This window comes from Cibotium barometz, chromosome 45 (assembly GCF_041138505.1).
Source record: "Cibotium barometz isolate CiBa-2024 chromosome 45, ASM4113850v1, whole genome shotgun sequence".
NCBI classification, from domain to species: domain Eukaryota; kingdom Viridiplantae; phylum Streptophyta; class Polypodiopsida; order Cyatheales; family Cibotiaceae; genus Cibotium; species Cibotium barometz.
In genome coordinates, this window is record NC_141090.1 from 11,242,095 (window position 1) to 11,265,734 (window position 23,640).

General features: G+C 44.9%; 2 protein-coding genes across 2 annotated transcripts; one reads left to right on the forward strand and one right to left on the reverse strand.

Moving 5' to 3' along the window:
• Window positions 1-1,361: 1,361 nt before the first annotated feature.
• On the forward strand, window positions 1,362-3,409 carry LOC147612430 (histone H3.2-like). Its single transcript, XM_086783034.1, has 2 exons — window positions 1,362-1,834; window positions 3,280-3,409. The coding sequence occupies exon 1, from the start codon at window positions 1,399-1,401 to the stop codon at window positions 1,807-1,809; it is 411 nt and encodes a 136-aa protein (XP_086639160.1). The 5' UTR covers window positions 1,362-1,398; the 3' UTR covers window positions 1,810-1,834; window positions 3,280-3,409.
• LOC147612431 (uncharacterized) lies at window positions 3,229-19,681 on the reverse strand. The gene is made up of 7 exons (XM_086783033.1): window positions 19,578-19,681; window positions 19,297-19,450; window positions 18,138-18,261; window positions 17,565-18,052; window positions 4,624-4,816; window positions 3,827-4,502; window positions 3,229-3,665 (listed from the first exon to the last, which is right to left on the reverse strand). Exons 2-7 carry the CDS (start codon window positions 19,428-19,430, stop codon window positions 3,559-3,561), a joined length of 1,722 nt encoding a protein of 573 aa, XP_086639159.1. The 5' UTR covers window positions 19,431-19,450; window positions 19,578-19,681; the 3' UTR covers window positions 3,229-3,558.
• Window positions 19,682-23,640: the final 3,959 nt, after the last annotated feature.

Here is a 23,640-nt window from a genome sequence, read left to right on the forward strand (position 1 = left end):
GAGCTAGTGCTGCGACTAGGTTACGAGCCGTCCTTGGCAAAGTGGCCGGTTTGTTTGCACTTGTAGCAGGAATCCGGGAATGTACCGAATCATACAGAGATGTTGAACTCGATGCCTTCCGGTGTCGTGAGTGCAAGGACATCCGGGATGTCGTTTCGTCTGTCGTCCACATCCGGGATGTCCTTTCGTCTGTCGTCCCCCCAGAGAATGCAGCACCGCCTTGTCCCGTGGCCTTCATTGTGTTCCAGTGGAGGGGTGTAGAGCACTTTGCCCAAAACCCCCGCCATTGTGGTTACCTCCGTCCATAGGTAATATGGCATGTTAGAAACGCTAATCCACATCGGGCATTCATTTTGCAGAACATGTTCAAGTTTGAAAGCAGGGTACCAAGGGATGATGTGTACCAGGCTGCCATTGTAACACGGGACCACTGCACAAATGCTATCTCTTTGTGCCCTTGATTCCACTAGAACTTGAAAGAAGCCTTTTCCAATGAAGTGAAAGCGGGCCAAAGTGGCTTACCTTGGAAAACTGTGGCGAACCACCGTTTAAACTCCTCCTCCACGGGATACGCCCGGTGAAGTACAGATAAGCCCCGCACTCCGTGGCTCACTTGAACTCGAGGCAAACACGGTCCATAGGGAGAGGGACTCGCGCGGTGAAGACCTTCTTGGGGTTAGAGTGCAAGAGATCATTAGCAAGGTTGGTCTTTGTGGTGTGGAGGTCTGCATCGACAGCATCCAAAAGACTCTGCATGATGGTGGTGTCCATTGCTCTGAACGACAATGTGGCAGCATACGAGCGAAGGTGGGCTGTTGGATGAGAGTCCGTGTTGAAAGATGACAACATCGGTACAATCGATGTAGCAAGATCCGACGGAATCACGTCCACCACACATGCTGGCTAGCTAGGTGTCCATTTGTGTGTGCCAGTGCTAGTCCCGAGGCGACGGCGTGCTTGCCACAAGGAGAGTATCGAATCCGATTAGCCAGCATGTGCCACCTATTACTGCTACTCTAACTCTGGGTGGGGCGGGCGGACGACGACCAAGGCTGGCCCTAGGGTTAGCAGTGTTTGCTGTACAGGTTGGGCCTAGGGTTAGCGTCGAGAGCTCCGTCTCAATTTGCCTTTATAGTTACTACCTACACTTTTGAGAGGTTGCCAATGATATATGTTGGACGCCACATGTTTGAAAGTGCTTCAAGTATAGGTGCGCGATCCCTAACGAAAAAAAAAATGACCAATAGAAAGCAAGGAGGCAGATCGGCAGTTGTGGCCGTCAGATTCAGGAATGCAGGAGATGTGCAGATCCGTTGGATTCCGAAGGGTCCTTCATAAACCTTCTCGGCTTATAGTCTGTTTGTCAAGTGTCTCTTCTCTGTACTTCCGCTCCTAGCTATGGCACGCACCAAGCAGACTGCTCGCAAGTCCACAGGGGGGAAGGCCCCGCGCAAGCAGCTGGCTACCAAGGCGGCCCGGAAGTCAGCCCCGGCCACGGGTGGGGTGAAGAAGCCCCATCGCTTCAGGCCGGGCACGGTGGCCCTTCGCGAGATCCGCAAGTATCAGAAGAGTACAGAGCTGCTCATCCGCAAGCTGCCCTTCCAGAGGCTGGTGCGCGAGATTGCGCAGGACTTCAAGACGGACCTCCGCTTTCAGAGCTCCGCTGTGCTAGCGCTGCAGGAGGCAAGCGAGGCGTACTTGGTGGGGCTGTTCGAGGATACCAACCTCTGCGCCATCCACGCTAAGCGTGTCACTATAATGCCCAAGGACATTCAGCTCGCCCGTCGCATCCGAGGGGAGCGCGCGTAAACAAAACTGTCCTGTGATTAACGGTGTATGTCTACACCACCATCACCCCTGGGGTTTACTTAACGCTCCTGCCCTTCGATATATGCTATGGCATATGCCTGATTGCGCTTTGCTGCATGCTCATACAGTTAGCTATTATTGTTTCGCTGGTGTGAGCCCTTTTCCACGAGCTGACAAACGCCCTTTTGCTCATTCTTTTTAAGTCTAAGGAATTTTCTCTTAATGATAAGAGATGGGGAGATCTTCCACTACGATTGATTGGACACATGTCTGTAAATTGCAGATGAACAAGGGCAAGCTTAGCAATGTTCTGACAGCCCTACACGCTATTAGAATGGTAGATAGGGTTGTGTTTCTTAGTCTCTTTCTATGCGGTCATACATGTCTGTAATCAAAGCTAGGAGGTTTGTTCGCTTTTGCAATGTTGTTTGTTGCTGCGTCTACTACTCTCTCAAATGGTCTTTGTCTGTATGCATGGATTAGTGAAATGCCTAACAACTAAGGAAGGTGTTGTAGACAATGGAATCTTGGAAATAGCATTAAGGCATCACAGCAATCTGGCAGGGAAGTTGGCAGAATATTGACATGTAGAATTTAGCTTTCCTAAAAATCTATCAACTGCCCTTATTATCAGCAGAACTCTGCAATGCTATGTGTAAGGGTTATATCTTAATATGCTTTTGGTGAGATTTTGCCAACCTCCTAAGGTCACTTTGCAGCCCACCCAAGATTCCCAGAATATGCCTCCCCCAACCCATTGTTTTGAGCACATAAGGGTGGTTGGCCAGTTTCGGGTCAGGTGACTGGAGTTGGCTGAAATACTTGAGCATAGAAGGGTGGCCTGCCACCAACGAGACCTAAAAAAACAGACACGAGGAGCTGTTGCTGTTTGTGCTGGCTGGCTGATCCTTCGTTGGCTGGGTGGCAAAATTGGGGTCGTGCCCCAGTTGGTTACAAAAGCTAGCCTTTTTGGGTGAGATGGGGTGCCAGCTCAGCAAATGCCCCTGTACAGGGGTGGCTGGCTGGCTGACTGTGCTTATGAGAGAGAGAGAGAGAGAGAGAGAGAGAGAGAGGCCCTCCACTGGCATTGTGCTGTTTGATGTTGCACTTGGTTAAGAGTGTTGGAATTGAATCCAAGACCTTTGCTTGAGGTGTAAACCTTTCACCATGATTGAGATAGGGTTTTGTCCTAGTACGCTGCATTATAGCTCTGTTCCCTTGGGCACAGGTCACTTGTGCATCAAAGTTTCATCACAGTTGTCCTCTGTAAAGAACCCCTTTTATAAACCTTAGATATTTAAAAGAAATGTTACACTTGAAGCTATTGTGACCAATTCTTTGAGTTTGTATCAACAGAGCATGCACGTTGTAAATACCATGCTGTGATTGTTAGTATGGCTTTTATTCTTGTTGAGGTGATTTTGTGTTTCTTGAATGATGTGCATTCTCATGCTTTATGTTTCTGTACAGAGTTTGCAGTATGAAAGAGGTGTGCTGATGCAACACTACCACAAAGAACTGCAGAGCCATTGGTTACAGTGGCATGATCAGCCAGGTCAGATCAAGTGCAGCTTGGCAATGCTAAACAACATATGAAAAGGTGAGGATGGTGGGATGGTGTTATACTGCACATCTTTATCCACTCTCAGTGTAGATAGGGCCACTCTGAAAATTGATTGGGGTTGGCCTAGTTATTATGCTAGGCAAGGCTGAAGGCAACTTGTGCAAGCTTTCTCAAGGAAAATCTTCTTAATGCTGCAAAGCTGGGTTAAAGTGCAAATGATGGTTTGGTGCTGCTGTCTCCACAAAGAACCTTGATGGGCTATGACACCTTCCTGGCAGCTGATGCCTACTGCCTGTCCCAATGTTAAAACAAAACATATCAGCTGACTGATTGAAACACATCTTCTTTGAATATCAAAGGTTTAGAAAACATTTGAAAGACATGACTCAACATATACAAAAAGATTATGGAGGTGGAATGTTTGAAGGTTGAAGGGTTTCATTGGGCACTGGCCTGTTCCAACCAGGGCTGCTTGTCTTGCTGCATGTTGCCCACCTTCATTGGGTAGCTTCAATTGAACTTGCTGATTGCTAACCACATCTACCTCCTCCAACTGAACTTGCTGCTTGGTAACCACTGATGCCTCCTTCAGCATCTCTCTTGTGCTGCTGAACCCCCTTTCCATTGATCTAATATGATGTGCTGCATGGTTTACACACTGATCAAAGTCTTCCTTCAAGGATGAGGGAACAGCAGCCCTGTGTAAAGGTGAAGAAATCCCTAATGCCACTCTCTTTGTCAAAGGTGATACAACATAATGTGAACGCGGTTGTTGCACATATCCATCATGCCTTCTGATTGATCCAACATTTAAATGACCTTGTTGAGTAAGAGGGTGTTCTTCGTCTGAAGTAACCTGTCTTGAGTGCTGGTGTCTAAACAACTCTGACCAATTCACTGTGCCATTGAAAATTGCTAATCGACGGCCTTGATTATCTTTCATATCTATCTTTTTGTGCAAACGTTGCAAAGCTTGGCTGATGCCTGCTGCATCGCTGCTCATGTACCCCAAATGTAGAGGATCTTCATAACAGTTTGCACAGCCTTCAGCATGCATTTGTGTTCCAAAGGTTGTGTCATGTGATGAGTCTTCTTTGCTTCCCATGCTAAGAGAAGACTGATTACAGTCCTTGCAAACAATTGATCAGTCAGTTAAGTAAAAGCTTCCTTGCAAAGCAAAATAATTCAGATGACTGAACAAAAGCCCCTCAAAAGTTTTCTGTCATAATGAAAGACCATAAGCTAACTACCTGAACTTGATGGCTGGTAGGATGATTCTGCTGCTTAAGTTTTTCTTCACAGGGCTGCAATGCTTTCTGAGCCTCCTGCTCTACAATGCCTTGCTTTTCATACTTCATCTTCACTTTATTAACATCTGATTCATGCTGCTCATGACAGTCTGCATGATGGTCCGGATGACGTACCCATTGATCTTTCCTTCTCCTGGTTTTAAAAAAACGATTGCTTTAAATTATTTCATTGGATTGTTAATGTGGTTACAAGTCAAACTAGAAATTTGAGACACAACAAAGCCATGAAGAATCAGTGATGTCCTTGGGCAAAGCACAAAGGCATAGACTTGCCAGGCCAACAAGAACATGAGAGACGTGAAGTTTTTTTAGAAGTACAAAACAAAGATTAAACCAAGTCAACAAAAGCTATGCCCAAAGCTATCTTTTGGGCGTTTCAGACTTGTAACATGTGTGCTAACAATGGAAGACTAAAATGATGATTAACACTAAGCAAAAACATGGATTAATGCCAATCAAGACAACAAACACACAATAAAGAAAACATGGATTAATGCTAATTAAACAACAAACACACAATAAAGAAAACCATAGATCTAAAGGATGTTCATAGTTTTGAGATGCATAATCGTGCATGCTTGTTGAAGCATATGCCAAGAGTTATTGATTGCTCTTCTTGTGAAACACACGTGAGAACGACTATTTGCTTGGATCTAGATTTCGGGTTATTGTCTAGAAGATATGTCTCAAGCAATGCTTGTGAATCGATGTTGAATGCATGAGAGAGATTCTACAATGACCTTTGACCTCCTTTAAATAATGGTCTGACAGCAAGTGGTTTTTCCAGGTTGGCCACCATCCATTTTCAGGTCATAAAACATCATCAAGAACACCATAAAAGATATTCGTACTGTGCCCAAATTGTGTCCCAACCATTGGATCATACTTTTGGGTGCCTATTGGGTTGTCGAAATTGCCCAAATCAAACCATATTTTTCTCTTGCCTAGGAGACAACTGATGTTGAGTGTGGCACTCACAAATGATCACCATGACATCCCCTCTCGCAAAACTTGGAGCACTAGGACACATGATGCACTTTGCTCCTCGCGTTTGTTCATTGGTAGGCTTCGACTGTGCTCCCAATACACGGCCTCAATCACCAATAGCAATGCAATTGGAGTGACAACCATGGGAATTGTAGAATTACTTGTAGTCGAACTCCTCGCTAGATTCGGAGAGACTCTTTGGAATCTCCTTGGGAAGCGATAGGCTGACCTCTTGCAAATGGGATTCCTCGGAAGTTGTCCGGTTGATTTCCTCTTCCAAACAGGATTTGGAGAGATCCACATCCTCATGAACCTGTTGGTTCTTGGAGGCTAGCTTTGACAATTGCATTTCGCGCAATGATTTTTCTTTAGAGATTGATTCTTATGCTAGCTCTGACTCTATCGTTGTTGACATCGGCACTTCTTTGGGATCTCCACCGGGGACACTCCATGGTTGGGGAGGCTTTTGGGCATCCTTGGAAACTCCCTCTTGTTGAGTTTCAACATCGGGTGAACTCTCTACCTTCTTGCATTTGTCTACGAGCTTTATGACTGTCAAATTTGGACCTCACGCTTGGATCTCTCACATATTGCCAATTTGTCTTCACAATCCTTTAAGAAAACATCACTAAACGGGGATCTTTGCATCCCAATCCATTGTGGTCTTGAGAATCAACTCTTAGAACTTTAGCCTCCCTCGGTCTTGAACCATTCTGCCATGTCTTCTTGTAGAAGAAACGTTGACTCGCCTCCTAGGTTTGACTTAATCTACATGCAAACTATTGCTATGTCAAGACTCTAATCGGCTCCGAGAACCTGGAAGTTCTCCAACAACAATAAACACAGAAACCCTAACTGTAACTCTAGGAAACAACGGAAGAGAAACAAATCTGGGTGCAGGCATACTCGCCACCTAACCATGACAGCCATGAGCGAGGCTCACAATCTTGACCGTCTCCATCGAGCCACGAGCAAGAACATCATGCCCTCGTGAGTGTCTTGCCACCATCCTCCTACGGTGTTTCGTACCACTAGGGGTTGTCCCTCCCCAAGGACGATGGCCTACTGCACGGTGGAGCTCTCCGCTGCACGCACTCTGCACTCTTGAGCTCCATCCGTCTCGTAACATGCGATGGATCATGGTGTCCCATACCACCATGATACACCCCATACCCGTGCTCCGATTACTACAAAACACCAGTTTGTGGATTTGTTGCTGTCACGTAGGCTGTAATGCCTATGGTGACCGACGGCAGACCGGATGGCCATGTCCGGGGTTCAGTGGGAGAGGACGCCCATGCGAAGTCATGGGCGGCCAGGCTAGTGTATGGCAGGCCACACACTATATAGCCTGGGAGATGAGGGGCAATCCTCATTCTTCCTCTATGGCTCGGTGGTGAGCCAGAGGCCGTCCCCTCTTGTGGTAATGCCCGTAGCGGCGTTACGGGAATGTAACACTGGTATCAGAGCGTGGTTCGAGGGGATCGTGAGAGTCCGCGCGTGAACGGGGGACCGGAGTCCACTCGATGGTTTTCATCCACAATCTTCTCACCCTTATCTCGAATGGAGGGTGTGGAGGGAGGCGGCCATGGAAGAATGCAAGGGAAGAACTCTCTCTCTCTCTCTCTCCCCGTCACACACAGCAAGCAGCATTGGAGGTAAGCAATTTTCGTTTTTTGTTGCGTTGAAGCTTGTGTGCAAAAGAATTTTAAAAAAAAAATTTCGTTTTCTGTGTGGAAAGGGCGGCACAGCCCCACTGTCTGTGACTTGCGTTGAGTGTGGGGGAAGGCAAACAGCAGCCCCGTACCTCACAAGGGGGGGGCTTGCCTTGGAAACGCGAAGAGCCCACTACTCGCGTTGAAGAAGCTGCTGTGGATAGACACCCGTAGACTGTGTGTAGAGCCTGGAGGGGGGCGAAGACCACGTTTGGTGTGGGGGGGGCCGAAAACCACACCCGGACGGCTCGCTAGTAGCAGCTGGTGAACACCACGTTTGGTGAGGGGGAGGCGCCTTTGCCTGTGCTGCGTAGTCAGCCAGGCCGGCCAGCCAGGCGGCGGCGCCAGCCAGCCAAGGCGGCCAGCGGCGGCGCCGGCCAGCCAACGGCGGCGGCAACGACCACCAGGCAGCCGACCAGCCCAGCAAACGCCGCCACATTTAAAAAAAAAAAGAAGTTAAAAACCATTTATTTTTTTAAATATATTTTTATTATTCATTTTTATGAATAATGAAAATAACGGGCGGATATGGGCTTGCCAGCGCACAGCTGGCAACGGAAGGCCAGCTAGAATCGTGTGGACACTCCCCACGGGCGGGCGGCCACGCCCGAAGCGGCGAGGCCGGCCCGGCCCGTTATTTTATTTTATTTTATTATTATTATTTAAAAAAAACACAAAACAACGGTACACCCCACGAAACCAACCCAACACGGCCGTCGCGCCGTGTGGTCGTAGTGTCCGTTTTCCACGAAAGAGACCCACCGCACACGGCCGTAGCGCCGCGTGCTAAGAGAGAGACAAATCCCACGGCCGTAGTGCTGAGTTCTTCGAGAGAGAGCCGTTCTATGGCCGTTGTGCCTAGTGAACACGTCTATGGCTGTAGCGCCTCGAAAGTAGCACATGTGGTGATCACACATGGTTCAGAGAGACTAAATTTAAGCTGAGCATAGACTTAGTATTGACCACCCATCAAAGTCACGTAGTTTGGCTATAGTGTAAATCTAAAACTGCGGTGTGTTTTACTTGGGCTAAGAGGACCGGCAATGGCGTCAATTGTGCCCAAATTAGACGAAGAGGTAATAACGAGAAATCAAGGTAAGCCTAATTGAGCCGTAGTGCTCATAACCCTTCACAATCTTTTAACAGTTGCTAGAAGATTGTGATAAACTTTGGCAAATAAAACCATGTACAAGCGTAGTCTTGATGTGGTTATGCCTTGTGTCCAAACAAGTTGCTTACTGTTTGTAGCAACAAGAGAGCTTTGGCCCGTAGAGCCAAGCTGGCCCTTGTTGGTAGTAACAAAATAGTGTCACTACTTGGGCCTAGAGAGTGGTGACTAGTTTGATTTAGTCACGTGATTGCCTGGTAAAAGTAATCCCTAAGGTGTGTATTACTTGGGATAAAGGGCTTAGTAGTGCTGCTAACAGTACTCAATTGAATGGTTTATCTAGGAGTACTAATCTGAAGGATTAGCGGACGCCTAGATAATAATAACAGATTTAGGATTGATTTGTAGAAATCAAAGGTAAATCTGAAGGGATATAGTCTTGAGATGTAATGCTCAATGCCCTTATAGAAGTGATCGAAGAGAACTGTTCTTAAACTTACTAGCATGGTTTTCTCTTCTTTTTATTGCCATGCGTTGACATCCCACTGCTCGAGAGTTTGTGGTGATCTTTCGAGGGGGGAAAGAGCCTTTTTATATGTCACATCAATTGGTTTGGTGGTAATTTGATGGTGTGGGACATCAAATTCTCACGGAATCGATTGTAGTCTTGGTGGAATGGGACGCCAAGGCTTGTGCATGTAACTTGACTCTTTGGTAGGTCTGTATGTACACTTGTCTGAAGTGATAAAGTGTGCAAGATAAAATTTGAACTTTGAAAATTACCAAATATAGCCATAAGTTGGGATAAAACCCAATTACTGTGATGTGCATCACAGATGCCATGGACATTTCCAGGGCTAGATCCAGAAGAGGCAAGCAGATAAAGATTATGAACCAGTAGAACCAGAAGGTAGGAGCTTCAGGTGACTCATCTGAAGTGAGCATGGAGCAGGACCAAGTGGGATCATGCCAGAGGGGCTGTCGGCTGCAAGAAAAGGGATGCTGGCTGCCAGAGGAGCTGTCGGCTGAAGCCATCAGAGAGGTTAGGCAGCAGGCGCATCAAGGACAAGTAGATCCTCCAGTCGGGCAACGTTTTCTATTATTGTTTGGACATGGAACTGGCCGACCAGCAGTCGGCCAGCATAAAATGTCAAGAGTCCCATATAAAAAGAGCTCCTTGCTCCTTGTTTTGGTCATTCCACCCACTAGGGGTGTGAGTCACTTAGAGGTCCCATAGGGGACAGAATTTAGGGTTAGGAACCTTTTTATGAAGGCAGCCCATGGCTGCAAGGATATGTACCTTTTTGTACCATAGTATATACTGAAATTCCAGCACTTCTCACTCTCTCTCTCTACCTGCGTTTTTGCATCAGATGGTGCGTTTTTGCATCAGAAGGTTTTCAAGAGTGTTTAGGGCTGAAAGAAGACTAACCAGAGCTTCCGCGCGTTACATTGGTATCAGAGCATCAGGCTCAGCCAAGCTAAACACTGATTCAGTCCCATATGATGGTGTACAGGTCCAAGGTACAGGAAAGTACACGGATTCGAAGCCCAAGGCGGGAACACAGATCGGGAAGAACTCCCAGGAGGTTTGTTGGTGGTGTTCCACAGTGCCAGATGGGGATGGCAGTTCCGTGAGCCAGATGGGTTCTAAGGGAACGGTCCCAAGGGAGGTTGATCCTCCAAGGGTGATGTGAGAGTGCCAGACTCAGTTCCAGGAACGAAGACCAAGACGGTGTTCAGAGTTAGGGCAGGAATGGATTGTGGACTAGAGGAAGACCAGATGCATAGATCTTCATCAGAGACAGAGTGGTTTGGAGAACAGAACGGATTTTCAGAGAAAAAAGGGTTTGCCAGGGATGGATGATGACACTCGTAGTGGTGCAACAATCTTTATCAAACATCTCCACATACTATATGGTCTGCCCGCATATATAGTATGGCATAAGAGATAGGAAGTTTGATTGTTATATTTGAAGGGAAATTTTCAAAAAGTTGGATACTACTCTGAGTTAGAGTGGAGTTTAACCATCCGTAGATTGATGGTAGTTAGAAACTCAACAAGATTCTAGAGCATATGCTTGTGCAAAGATGTTACTCTAAGAGAGAAAGCATCTCTCAGCTTTAGAACTAATTCTTGTGATGCATGATTAGATTGGCTTTAGTTTATTTCTCCTATGGCCGTAGAGCTTTCCAAGGAGAAGTTTTAACAAGTTGGTGATGCAACATAGTAGCGTAGTCTACAAATATCTAGTAGCATAGTCTAAGAACTTGAGCTACTAGAGTGCTCTCCAGTACATTAGCTTCTGTGCTAATGACATGATGCAAAATCAAGGTATGAAATTTGCCTTAAGGTTTTGGTGGAAATACCAAATCATGGCTTGTGTGAGCATGATCCCGTCTTTACAGAGGTTTGGCGTGCTGTACGCGTACGCACTTTGTCACAGCCTCGCCCGCCTTCCTCGCCAGCACGTAATGCTAGTCCGGAGAGACTGGCCGTAGGTGTGGCGGGTAGCGAAGCGAGAGTTAGTCCGGAGAGGCTAGCCGAGTCTTCGGGGTATAGTTTTGATAGTCCAAGTGCGGGTCATCCTGGGATTCAGAAGACCTATGCACTAGTAAAGACAGTTTTATTGGCCTAGTTTGTTTAAGAACGTCCAGACTTATGTGCTGAAATGCAGTAAGTGCCAGGTCAATAAACATGAACGTCTTAACGTTGGAGGACTACTCCATCCGCTGGAGATTCCTCTTAACGTCTTAAGGTTAAAGGACTACTCCGTCCGCTGGAGATTCCTCAAGGGAAATGGGAAAGCATTTCCATGGATTTCATTACCGGTTTTACCCAAGACGAGTCGAGGGAATGACTCGATGTGGGTAGTAGTGGACAACTAAAATGGCAAAGTTTATTGCCACGAAGAAAACTGTAAAAACGCCAGAGTTGGCAAAACTCTTTATTGAACATCTCTACAAGCTATATGGCCTGCCCACAGATATAGTGTCAGATAGAGATAGAAAGTTCAACAGTCATTTTGGAGGGAAATCTTCAAAAAGTTGGATACTACTCTGAGTATGAGTACGGTAGATCATCCGGAGTCTGATGGTCCCCTCTACCTATCAGAAAGGGTTAACCAAATACTCGAGGATATGTTGCGTTCTTATGTAAGTAAGAAGCAATCAAATTGGGAAGAATATTTTCCCATAGCGGAGTTTGCTTATAACAGCTCCAAGCATTTAGCGAACGACTGGATTTACACCATTCATGTTAATGTATGGATTCCAGCCAAGATCTCCGATGGCTGTAAGCCTAGAAAAGGAGAAGATTCAATCTGTCAAGGATTTCCTTGAAGATATGAATGATATGCTCAGAGCCGCACGTGAGAGCATTCGTAGCGCTCAGGATCGCGCTAAAACTTATGCGGATAAAGGACGAAAAAAGGTGACCTTTGCAGAAGGTGACTTTGTATTCCTCAAGGTTCCTGCGCAGTCAGAAACCATGAAAACGGAAAAGTGTGATAAACTTTCTCCGAGATATGGTGGTCCTTTTAAAATCCTTAAGAAGATTGGGGACGTAGCATATAAACTTGAGTTACCGGAGAGTTCTCAAGTTCATCCTGTCTTCCATACTGAAGAAATCAGTTCACGAGTTAGAGAACGCAGTTTCTCTAGAGATTTTGGTGGACTTGATAGAGCCACCAAAGATACCACATGAATCTGAAAGATTCTATAGTATCGTGACAGACAAACCCGACATAAAGTGTACCAGGAGGTACTTGTTAAATGGACAGATAGGGATGAGTAGGTGGCAACCTGGGAACGCCGTAGTGCAATTTCCAAAAGGTTTCCCCAGTTTGTTTTCGAGGACGAAAACTCTTCTTAAGGGGGGGGTAATGTCACGTAGGCTGTAATGCCTATGGTGACCGACGGCAAACCGGATGGCCATGTCCGGGGTTCAGTGGGAGAGGACGCCCATGCGGAGTCATGGGCGGCCAGGCTAGTGTGGACGGCAGGCCACACACTATATAGCCTGGGGGATGAGGGGCAATCCTCATTCTTCCTCTATGGCTGGGTGGTGAGCCAGAGGCCGTCCCCTCTTGTGGTAATGCCCGTAGCGGCGTTACGGGAATGTAACAGTTGCGATCTATCAAAAACAATAAATGCCAATGGCTGACCATGTGCCACAAACTGAAACAAGTTCTCGAAAGGAAAAACTCCAAACAAGACTAGTGTCTAAACCCAGAAAATCTTGGAAACCAAACTTGCTTCCAAAAACTTATGCACATAGTGCTTCAATAGTCTTGGTATAAGAATAGGCGGGTATACGTGCAAGTTCTTGAATAATCATGATTCAATAGTCTTGGTATAAGAATAGGCGGGTATACTTGGAATACTTGCTTCCAAAAACTTATGCACATACTGCAAGTTCTTGAATAATCATGATTCAATAGTCTTGGTATAAGAATAGGCGGGTATACTTGGAATAGCGTGAATATCTAGATGTACACACTCCTGCTATGGACATAAAACTAGAGGACCATCAAAACCTTAAGGACTGTAAGACTGAAAAGGTACATATTGGGTATTGTCGCATAACTGTCTTGTCATGCAATCTAACAATGAGTCCCAACATGTAAACTTAATCTAGATGCCCTCTATCAAATATCCGTGTAGCCACAGTGGCAATGTGTGGTCAACTATTCCTTAATCTTACATATGTAGATAAGTCTTGCCTATCAAAGCCCAACAACAAAAAGAATGGTCATTCCAATATCTGTAGGGTATTAGGTTTATGTCTTGCATGGTACAAGACCATGACTAACTCGTGTGTATGTCCACAAAATTCTTGGAGTAGAAACTCCTTTGTGTACCAAGAACAAGAAAAACAAGATATAGTACTATGCTTCTACTATCGTTCCATATATAGCATGTGTTTGGTACGAACGCATACCTCTTAACATGCAGGTTCAAAGCAGGGATACGATGAAGCACGTGCATCGAGTCATGCAAGTACACCTTTGATTCCGTACACGAGCTTGTCTTGCTTCACCTCGAGATGAGTCAAAACTTACCCCCAAATCTGTGAAGAACAGTCTGAACTTCCACGAGAAAAAGAAAAGAAGAAGTTCGAGAGAAGAAAGGGTCCGTGGGAACCCACTTGCTGCAGCACTGCTTAGGGAAAAACCCCTGCTTTAAAAAAAAAAAATGGCCAGGTGAGTTTTTTAACTTTGCTTTTTTTTTTTTCAAAAAAAAAAAAACTGGCTGCCTAAGAAAGCAACTCGGCCCCGGCCTGCTTTCCTGGCTGCCTACCTGTGCCATAGGGAGAGGGGGAATCCTCTCCAGATCTGGCTGCGCCCATCTGGGCTGTCCACCATGCCTTGCCCTAGCCTGCCCACAGGCTTCTTCGACCTGCCTGCTCACTGAGCAAAGGAGGGGTCTTCTACTCTGGCCATGCCCTTGGGCTGCCCACTGGCTGCAGGTCACCCTGACTTGGCCGAGCCTAGGTGGAACCCTCTTCCCTGCCCGCAGGCTGCCCATGATCAAAGCTGGGCTCTTGCATGTCACTCGGCCTGCTCGCGCCCCCTATGTTGGCCGCCATCTCTGCAGCCACTGTTCCCAGGTCTGCCCGCACTCGAGCTGGGCCCTTTCACTGCCCATAGGCCCAACATTGACCTACCCTTGGACAGAAGACTGCCTGCCAGATCTGGGGGCTGAGCTGCACAGCTCTCTCTCTCTCTCTCTCTCTCTCTCTATCTTGCAACAAACACACACATGTACGCTGCAGGAAACATAGAAAGAGCTCACCAGAAGGTGTCCTGCTTGCATCTTCCTCTCGGAGAGGCTCTGATACCATTGTCAAGACCCCAACCGGCTCCGAGAACCTGGAAGTCCTTCAACAACAGCAAACACAGAAACCCTGACCGTAAATCTAGGAAGCAGTGGAAGAGAAACAAATCTGGGTGCAGGCATTCTTGCCACCCAACCATGATAGCCATGAGCGAGACTCACAATCTCGACCGTCCCCACTGAGCCACGAACTAGAGCATCATGCCCTTGCGAGTGTCCTGCCACCGTCCTCCTCCAGTGTCTCATAGCACCAGGGGTTGTCCCCCCCAAGGACGATGGGCTATTGCACGGTGGAGCTCCACGCGCTCTGCACTCTTGAGATCTCTGCTCCACGCACTCTGCACTTCTGAGCTCCATCCATCGGTGTGTGCCCAGCTGGTACCCCTCCCCCCAATAAATAGGGAAGGAACGCCCAAAAAAGCACACACTATCAATGGCGGACCAAAAAGCACATGTCTGCCCACAACATATCACACTCTAGCTCGCCAATCTGCCCGCCTCTAGTGGGCACACGACATGCTATATGCAAAACCAAGGTGAAATCTAGAAAATGCAAACTCTAATTTGCTTTGCAAGCTGCCATGGGGCTGAAAACACTGATGCAAGGGTTGAACTAATGCAAAATAGGAAACCTAATTTTGGCCTCACAAAACCTAAAACACAAACCCTAATTTAGCATGCACAATCTCTTCGTAAAGGATTGACCTATACGCTTTGATACCAATGTGCTAACAGTGGAAGACTAAAACGATGATCAATGTTAAGCAAAAAACATGTTCATATTGTGCCCAAACTTGTGTGTCAACCATTGGGCCATGCCTTGGCACCATATTGGGCTGTCAAAACTGCCCAAATCAGACCATACTGCCCCTACTTTTGCGTAAGAGGTAGTTGATGTTGACATCCATGCCCCATGTGGCACTCACAAATGTGATGCACATGACACAAACTTTTCCCATCATCAAGAGTCTCCATGAACTTACACGTCATCTGGCTCAAACCATATACAGGTCTTGTACCATCATAAGTTCTAGATGAGCCAAAACCCTAGATCATAGATGAAGAGGAAGTCATGGTTCCAAAACAGATTGTCCTGCACCGCTTCAAGCATGGCACCGGTCATCGCATACCTCACAAGATTCCAGTTATTGGCCACCCACACATGGGGGCCGCAGCGGGGGGAAGGGTGCCCACAGGCAAAGTCAAGACCAGATGGAAAGGGCATCTAGAGAAAAAGCTAAAAACACCTTATTCTTATCCATGATCTGCCCTACAAGCTGGTTGGCCTGTTCTACCCCAGTCGGTCAGCACATCAGCCCCTATATAAGGGCGTTCCCAGCCCTTGTCATCTCATCATTGTTGCACATATATAATGATGAGACGACAAGGTTCAAAACTCGTGTCAAACGAAGTGAGATGTATGGTGTGACCCTTATCGTTTCTAACGTATGGTACATCAGAAACCTTGCGTTTTTTTTCATTCACATGCATATACATACATATCACATACATACATATTATATGTATGGCTGTGTATGTGTTTATATGTGCCATGTGCATGACTTGGACATACTAATCTCATTCCTAATCTCTAAAAGGCAACAGAAACATAGATGAATTAGGGCTAGCAAGGCTCAAGTGTATGCAGAAGAACCCCGGCAATACAAGAGGGTTGTTGACTTGTAGCTACTCTAGCTGGCCGACACAGATTTGGGACAGCATGTCAGGTGAGTTGCTGCTGCTGGCCGACAGCAGGTCAGCCAGGTCTCTTGCATGGGGAGCCTATAAAAAGGCTAAGCCAAGATCATTAGGGCCATTTAGTTCCTTTGGGGATTGAGTCATAGACTAGGTCCTTAGACTAGGTATTGCTACCTTTTCATGGGCAGCTTATGGCTTGCCATGTGTTGTACCCTTTTTGTAGAATATTAATATATTGAAAATACAGCTATCTCTCTCTCTTCTCTCCATCTTCTGTATGCATTTTGCATCAGGTTCTTCCTGGAAAGGTGTTTAGGGCTGAAAGAAGACTCCCAGAGCTTCCATATGTGACATTGGTATCAGAGCATCAGGCTCAACAAGGCTAAACACTGATGGTGTCCCAAAAGAAGGTGCACAATCCAAGGAGAGTAACACAAGACATGGAAGAAGTTCCCAAGAGGTTGGTTGGTGGCGTTCCACAAGACCCAAGGGGAATTGTAGCCTTGTGAGTCAAATGCCACTTGGGGCATACGAGGAAAGGCTTTCAGGAAAACACTTCCAAGGGATGATGATCATCCAAGGGGTGGAGTGAGAGTGCTAGACTCAATACTTAGGAAAAGAAGACCAAAGAAAGTGTTCACGGACAAGGCAAGAAGGCAAGAGGACAAAGTGGAACAAATGCACAAATCTTCATCAGATTAGGAGTGGAAGTGGAGACAGGGCAGGGTTTTTAGTGAAAAGGTTGCCAGGAAGGAAAGGATGACAAGTTGGGGAGTCCTTGTGGAGACAAAGGGATGATGACAGTCATCTGGGGTCATCCCGTCATCAAATTTAGCAAAAGGGGATGTCATGTGCATGACATGGACATGCTAATCTCTGAAAGGCAACCAAAACATAGATGAATTAGGGCTAGCTACGCTCAAGTGTATGCAGAAGAACCCCGGCAATACAAGAGGGCTCAGCCTGTAGCTACTATAGTTGGCCGACATAGATTTGGGACAGCAAGTTGAGTGAGTTGCTATTGGTGGCTGACAGCAGGTTGGCCAGGTCTCTTGCATATGGAGAGCCTATAAAAAGGCTAAGCCAAGATCATTAGGGTCATTCTGTTAATATACTGAAAATACAGCTCTCTCTCTCTCTCTCTCTTCTTCCCATCTTCTGATGCCAACTTTCACATGCTTCCCTCAATTTTGCACTCTGGAGAGCTTATAGATAACTTAAATTCTATCTATTACATGCATTACAGTATCTGAGTCTCATCACATAATCTTGCGTGCACAAGCCACATTGTACATATTATTCATTCATATACAGCTGTAGACCTTTTCTATGTATCCCTATTCTCCATGAGGAAACGGCCCTCTTGACATTTTGACGAGTAGCATGAAGAGCAAGAACTTAGAAGCCAAGCTATTGCTCATGGCATTGATAAAATTAGGTGCAAACCCCAAACCCACAGACAGACATACCAAGTTCAGGATGAAAAAACCAAAAGAGCCTGATATATACTGCAAGAAATGGCTTCAGATCCAAACCTCATTATTTTGTGAGCCCATCTCCCCATTGATTTGCTGGTGCAGGAGACTTTATCTGTTGAAACTGCATTATACTCCTGTTTTTGAGAGCCTCTAGAAGCATGCTCATGGCACAGGTGCTTTGGGCTCTGGCACTGCTCCTTTTTTCTGTTGTTTGAACTTCGGGGAACTCCACATTGGCTGCAGCACTGCCAAGACGACGCTTTGAACTGGTCCCCTTCATCCCCATCAGTGTAAGTACCATTCCAAACACCATTAATGCCCCCATCAGAATCTCCATCAGAGCTTGAGCTCAACTGTCTTGAGCTTGAACCACCATAGCCTTGTTCATGTTCTTCACTTGTTTCATCTATCATGCCTCTGGAGGAAAATGGGTCATCAGTTCCTATAGACTCTTTGCCATGCTTTGGAGATGCATCTGTATTTCTACACTCGGCCTTTTGCCGCAGCTGGACTTCAATGTTCAGTTTATGTTCTAGCTCCAGTACCTGAAAGTAACCTTCTATCATTATGACTGCTTTTGTAACCTTTTTCCAAAATGTAGAAAACTTTCAATGAGAGAACTCTGCAGACCTTTTTAGCCAGCACTTGTGCTCTCTGTTTCTCCGTCCTGTACTCAGCACGCTGTGATTGCAAGCGTGCTCGGAGAAAGTCGATGGTCATAGCTGATGTATCTTCTTCAGCTAACAGAGAGTTCCTGTAGAGCCATTGGCCAATGGGATAGGCAATGAGCAAGAAGATACTGCATAGAGATCCTCAGAAAATCTAATAATTGCATATGTTAGGCACTGATACCCCACAACATCACAACCTTGAATGCAGGTTTTTCTTGTGTGCACAGCATGTCTACATGATCAACAAGGTGAACTAAGAGATATGAAGATGACTTATGTAGACTACCCCTTGGTGCATGGCTGTCCTCAAGTTATGGTTACTGGTGGGCAAGCGTGACTGGGCAGCATGCAGCCTCATCCAGCTGCTTGCAGACCAAGACAAGGATGACTAGTCTGAACAGCCTTTGTCCTTCAAAGCATGCATATTGAAAAGATTTCAAGACCTCCAAAACATGCACAATAAAGGTTCAAACACCTACAAAGCATGCATACTAAGGATGGCTAGTCAGAACCGCCCTAGACCTAAGAGATGCAGAAGAAAAAATCTAGGACCTTATGGTCTTGCCACTAGCTAGATGAGCAAACATCATTAAAGGTGGTAAACCCCTAGTAGATGCTACAGTGAGAGCTCTGGAATGCTCAAATGATCATTAGGTTCATCCACATCAAAAGGTTTTTTTCCACAAAAAACATCACAAGGTTTAAATCCATGACACGCTTCCACTAGTTATTTTTTGTCCTTAACGTCATGGCTAATGCAGCTGCCTTTTATTTTACGACATCTGAGAGCCGCAGACGAGGAGGTCATGTGTTGTAAGGCCCCCATTATGAGGAGAATCCATCAGGTTCTATGATCGCAGAATCTTCATCGAGCAATGGAGGGTCATCATAGACTGGATATGTGGAACAACTTGACACATGGACTTGGTTTAGACATAAGATGATGGCTTTGGTGGGTGGATGCCTGGTTGCTACCATTCGGTTTAGCGCCACAACCCTTTATTACAATCACAAAGAATGCAAACCCTTGAAATGCAACAGTCATGTATGTGACATTATGGTGTAATTTAACCTCTTTTTTGGGAGGGAGAGAGAGAGAGATATGAACATTATTTTACCTGTCAAGAGCTGAGGAGCTGAAGCTTCTTTGGAATGCTTTGAGATAGCCCTTGGCTTTCCTGTCAAAAGCTCTCACCAGGGGGCTGCCAATAGAGATGGGCTCTACTGCACCACCCTCACTGTTGCACGCCATCAGATTTATGGGGATCAAACCTGGTTACAAAACAAAACCCTAATTATTTTAATTAAGGCATGGTCCCCTAATCATCATAATTAAGACAATGTCAAGTATTTAGCTTGTCTCTAATTGAGAAAATACACTGAGATGGCATACAATTACTTTGCTTAGCAGGCTTGTTATGCTTGAATGATTTGAGGCGATTGCAATTTAGTTGAAATTTATAGAATTGCCCAGGCTGGTGGACAATTATGACGTTGAAAGGACACAGAGTTGGTGCGCCTTCTTTCACAACACAAAGTTGCTTCTGTTTGAGTTTGAAATTTCTTTTAGTTTTTAACGCGGCTTTGCTGACTCCAAAAAAAAGAAAAGAAAAGAAAAGAGGAATTATGCACCCAACGTCTACTTTTGCTATTAATTAATAAATAGCAAAAGAAGACGCTTAAGGTTGAGTTGAGAAAAAACTTATGGGGTGATTAAGGTCGTACAAGATTTTTTAAAAGCGGTTTATCTAATCATGTGATTAGATATTTTGCATGCTGTTTTGACACTTGCCCCTCCCCACCTAGGCCAACGTCGGGATGGCATCACCCAATGATGGCAGTGTCTTTGACCTCGTGCTCCCTGACTTTCGATTGCTGCGGACCTTGTGCTCGTGCTTGACGTCTTGGGTTTTTGATTTGCAAGTGATATGTTGGGATGTCTCTCTCATGCTGTGCTTTGGTTTAATTGGGCACCTCTGTTGTGGTTTTATAACCATACTTGAATTTCTCTCTCTCTCTCTCTCTCTCTCTCTCTCTCTCTCTCTCTCTCTCTCTCTCTCTCTCTCTCTCTCTCTCTCTCTCGATTCCAGGTGATATGTTAGGATTTCTCTCATCTTGTGCTGTGGTTTAATCGGGTGCCTCTACTGTGGTTTAATTACGGTTTACATTTAATCGGGTGCCTCTACTGTGGTTTAATTAGGGTCGAATTAGGGCGCATCCAGTTTTAGTATTAAATTTTTTTTGGCATGCATTTGTGCAGTATGGTTTGATGAGGTTTAGCTAGCATACATTACATTTTCTTCTCGTTTTGTTTTTTGTTTTGCCGTGGTTAACTAGGGTTTTAGCGCTATAAAAATAAGTTTTTGGTGATGCTTCGTGTCTGTGTGTGTCTGTCTTAGATGGATCCCTCATGATGTTGTGTCCTCAGTGATGCTTCGTGTTTGTGTGTGTCTGTCTTAGGTGGATCCCTCATGATGTTGTGTCCTCAGTGATGATCCTTCTACTTTTGTTCCTAGACGTTGTGTTCTGTTGGGTTTGGGTGATCGGTGTCTTTCTCTTGTTGTTCATCGACATGCACATGGCAAAGCTCCTATCCATACCCCTCTGCTAGATGCTAGTGTTGTCCATGCATATGGACATGGCAAAGCTGTTATGGACACAACTTTGCCGTGTGCTGAATTTGAATCCACACCTTGTATTGCTCCTCGTCAATGCGCACATGTAGAGTCTGCGATAGTAAAAGTCTTTTCATCCGTAGGCATTAAATAATTTTTGCCTAACATTACTTTCACTAAGGTTATTACAAAGTAATTTAAACCTCTAAGGTTATTACAAAGTAATTGAAACCTTACTTTAACTTACAAACTTGATTTTAAAAAGCATTAAAATGGAAAATAAAACATGCCATCATATATCTAAAATGAATTAAATGACTTAAAAATAATGTGTGAAACACAAAAAAATTGCTCCATTAAACACGAAAATTATACAAAAAAAACATATTTTTATATTAACACTAGGCAGGAATTTTTTCAACGATAAAAGTGGTTGTTTATACAATGATGTCCATGAAAATACATAATCGAAGTATCCCTTAAATTTTTTAACATAAAGATAGTATCTTCAACTTGTTTCCTGGGTTGTAGAAATACAAAATCATGACCATTTTCTATTGCTTCTCTCATATGTGCATCTAAAAGAGAGTGAATTTGCCATGCAATACATGCTTGTTTGCAAACATCGTCATCACTATCCACAAGGATGGGGTTGCTTCTTGATCCTAGATTACCATCGTCATTCTCTGGTTGTTCATCTTCAACTCCACCAATGTCTACATCTAGGAAGTACCTGAAACCTGGATGATCCATGAAAAAAATTTGATCAACGTCAACATGATGAGTGATATGAGGGATTTTCATCACTTTTTCTATCCATTCCATTCCCCTCTTTAGGAATGATCCAATGTGCAAATGGGTAGTATTTCTCGGTGCGAAGCAAGAAAGTAGACTCCATGCAGGGCCTAGCTTATTCAGGATGTAATTATATGTGTAGACATATGCCCCTAGTTATTTCTTCAACAGAGACATTGTGACTGAAAAATCTGGAATGCGGCTTGTGCAAGTCGCTCATACAGTAACCTAACATGCCCTCATATGTGTGGAGACGGACCTGTTTGAAAGCTCTGCAAATGACAATGCCTTTAACCCCAACATGTAAACAAGTTGTTTTATTTTCCCAAAGCTCTCTTGGGGCATTGCCCAAGGTTTGCCTTAGGCTTGCACACCACAAAGTTCTAAATTTTAACCCTCTTACCTCCTGCACATTTGTCAGCTCCCACTCCCTTCTCCTCATTGATCCCCCTCCTCATTCCACCATAGTGCTCTTGGGAACTATTTTAATCAAGCCTTCCATGGGTTGAAGAGAAAATTATAATTTTCAAAAAGCATTTTCTACATACTTACACTACAATATAACTAAAACTTGAAAATTATGAGAGTCTCCCCCCCCTTCTCCCACCTTTTTTTTTTTTGGAAATTTGAATAAACTCTAGAGAACCTATCTTTTCATGAATTCCAATTGAATACATATCCTCCAAAATTTTGGAGCAAATTCTCTTCAAACCTTGAATTACTTTGTTATGAAAATATGTGCCCCTTGCAAAAGAACCCTCACAAAAGAATGGGTCAATATTGATTAAGCGAGGGCAATCCTAAGGGAGAATTAAATGAAACACTTAGTATTGCATAATTTCAATCAAGGTATATGTAATCTTAATAAAACCTTTCCATTTAAAATTTTTGATCCTCTCTCTCTCTCTCTCTCTCTCTCTCTCTCTATCATATGATTTATTAGAACTATACATACAAGATACTTGGATCATAACACATGAGCCACTCTCACACAAACAGCAATATTACATGGATACTTTCATGAGGCTTATAGAGGATGGTTTCATATTCATGAGGCTTATAGAGGATGGTTTCATATTCAGGGCTAGACATCTTAACATATACATGTCAAATGCCATGCAGATTGCAATGTCCCAGTTTTCAGGTTTCATCACACTGCCTAAGGATAGAGACAGGTAGAGCCATGCAAATACCTTTTTGAGGAGAGGATATGCACTACATGCTAGAGGGAGGTCAAGTTAGAGGAGCACTTCATATGTAGGTGCATCGTATATTATGAGATCTGATGGATGTTCCACTATCTCTTCAGAAAGGGGTTTGGACCCTTATCCAAGATCATGGATTATCTAGGTCAATGGTGCTTAGGCATCTTCCTACTAGAGCTTCATCACTATAGAAACTCATTGATTAGAGAGTCGAGACCTCATGGGAGACATACACCTCAGCCTCAGGGGCAAGACCATCTTCCAACCACGAGAGGATGACACACCAACCCATGGATGACATACCCAAAGCCTCATCGAGAGACACATTCTTGAGTGCCCAACCTCCCGCTCTAGAACCCACTTTGGTGTGACTCTAGATTGGGTCATAGCACTATGGCAAGCCCGATGTCCGAAACTCCCTGGACCACCTTGCCAACAACACAGACATCAGCCCTAGCTTGAGGAGAACTTGGAGAGGCACAAAGCCACCTTCCCATCCTCTGCTGTTCTGCATAGCCTTCTACAAGCTACCCCCATGCTTGATATCCTTAATGGTTCCCTCCTCCTACGGAGGAAACCATGCTGAGCTGCTCTGCATAGCCTTCTACAAGCTACCCCCATGCTTGATATCCTTAATGGTTCCCTCCTCGAAAATCTCCATTTTTTGGACACTTTAGGAAAGAGAAAAATGGTCACAATGACTTCACTCCAAGAGGAGAGCGATTATTTAATTACTTGAATGACTAAGTGTTGAGAAAAATACTCGTTTGAAAGTAATTGAAAGTACCACTATGCAGAATTCCTTGCATCAAAATATTTGGAAGGAAAGAAACATTGTTGTACATTT

Excerpts from the sequence above, each read along its gene's own strand:
- LOC147612430 (XM_086783034.1), top strand. The coding sequence starts at position 1,399 with ATGGCACGCACCAAGCAGACTGCTCGCAAGTCCACAGGGGGGAAGGCC.
- LOC147612431 (XM_086783033.1), bottom strand. The coding sequence starts at position 19,430 with ATGGCGTGCAACAGTGAGGGTGGTGCAGTAGAGCCCATCTCTATTGGC. Across the intron at positions 18,262-19,296 it reads AGCTCCTCAGCTCTTGACAG|GAACTCTCTGTTAGCTGAAG; the intron begins GTAAAATAATGT and ends ATGGCTCTACAG. Across the intron at positions 18,053-18,137 it reads CACAAGTGCTGGCTAAAAAG|GTACTGGAGCTAGAACATAA; the intron begins GTCTGCAGAGTT and ends GGTTACTTTCAG.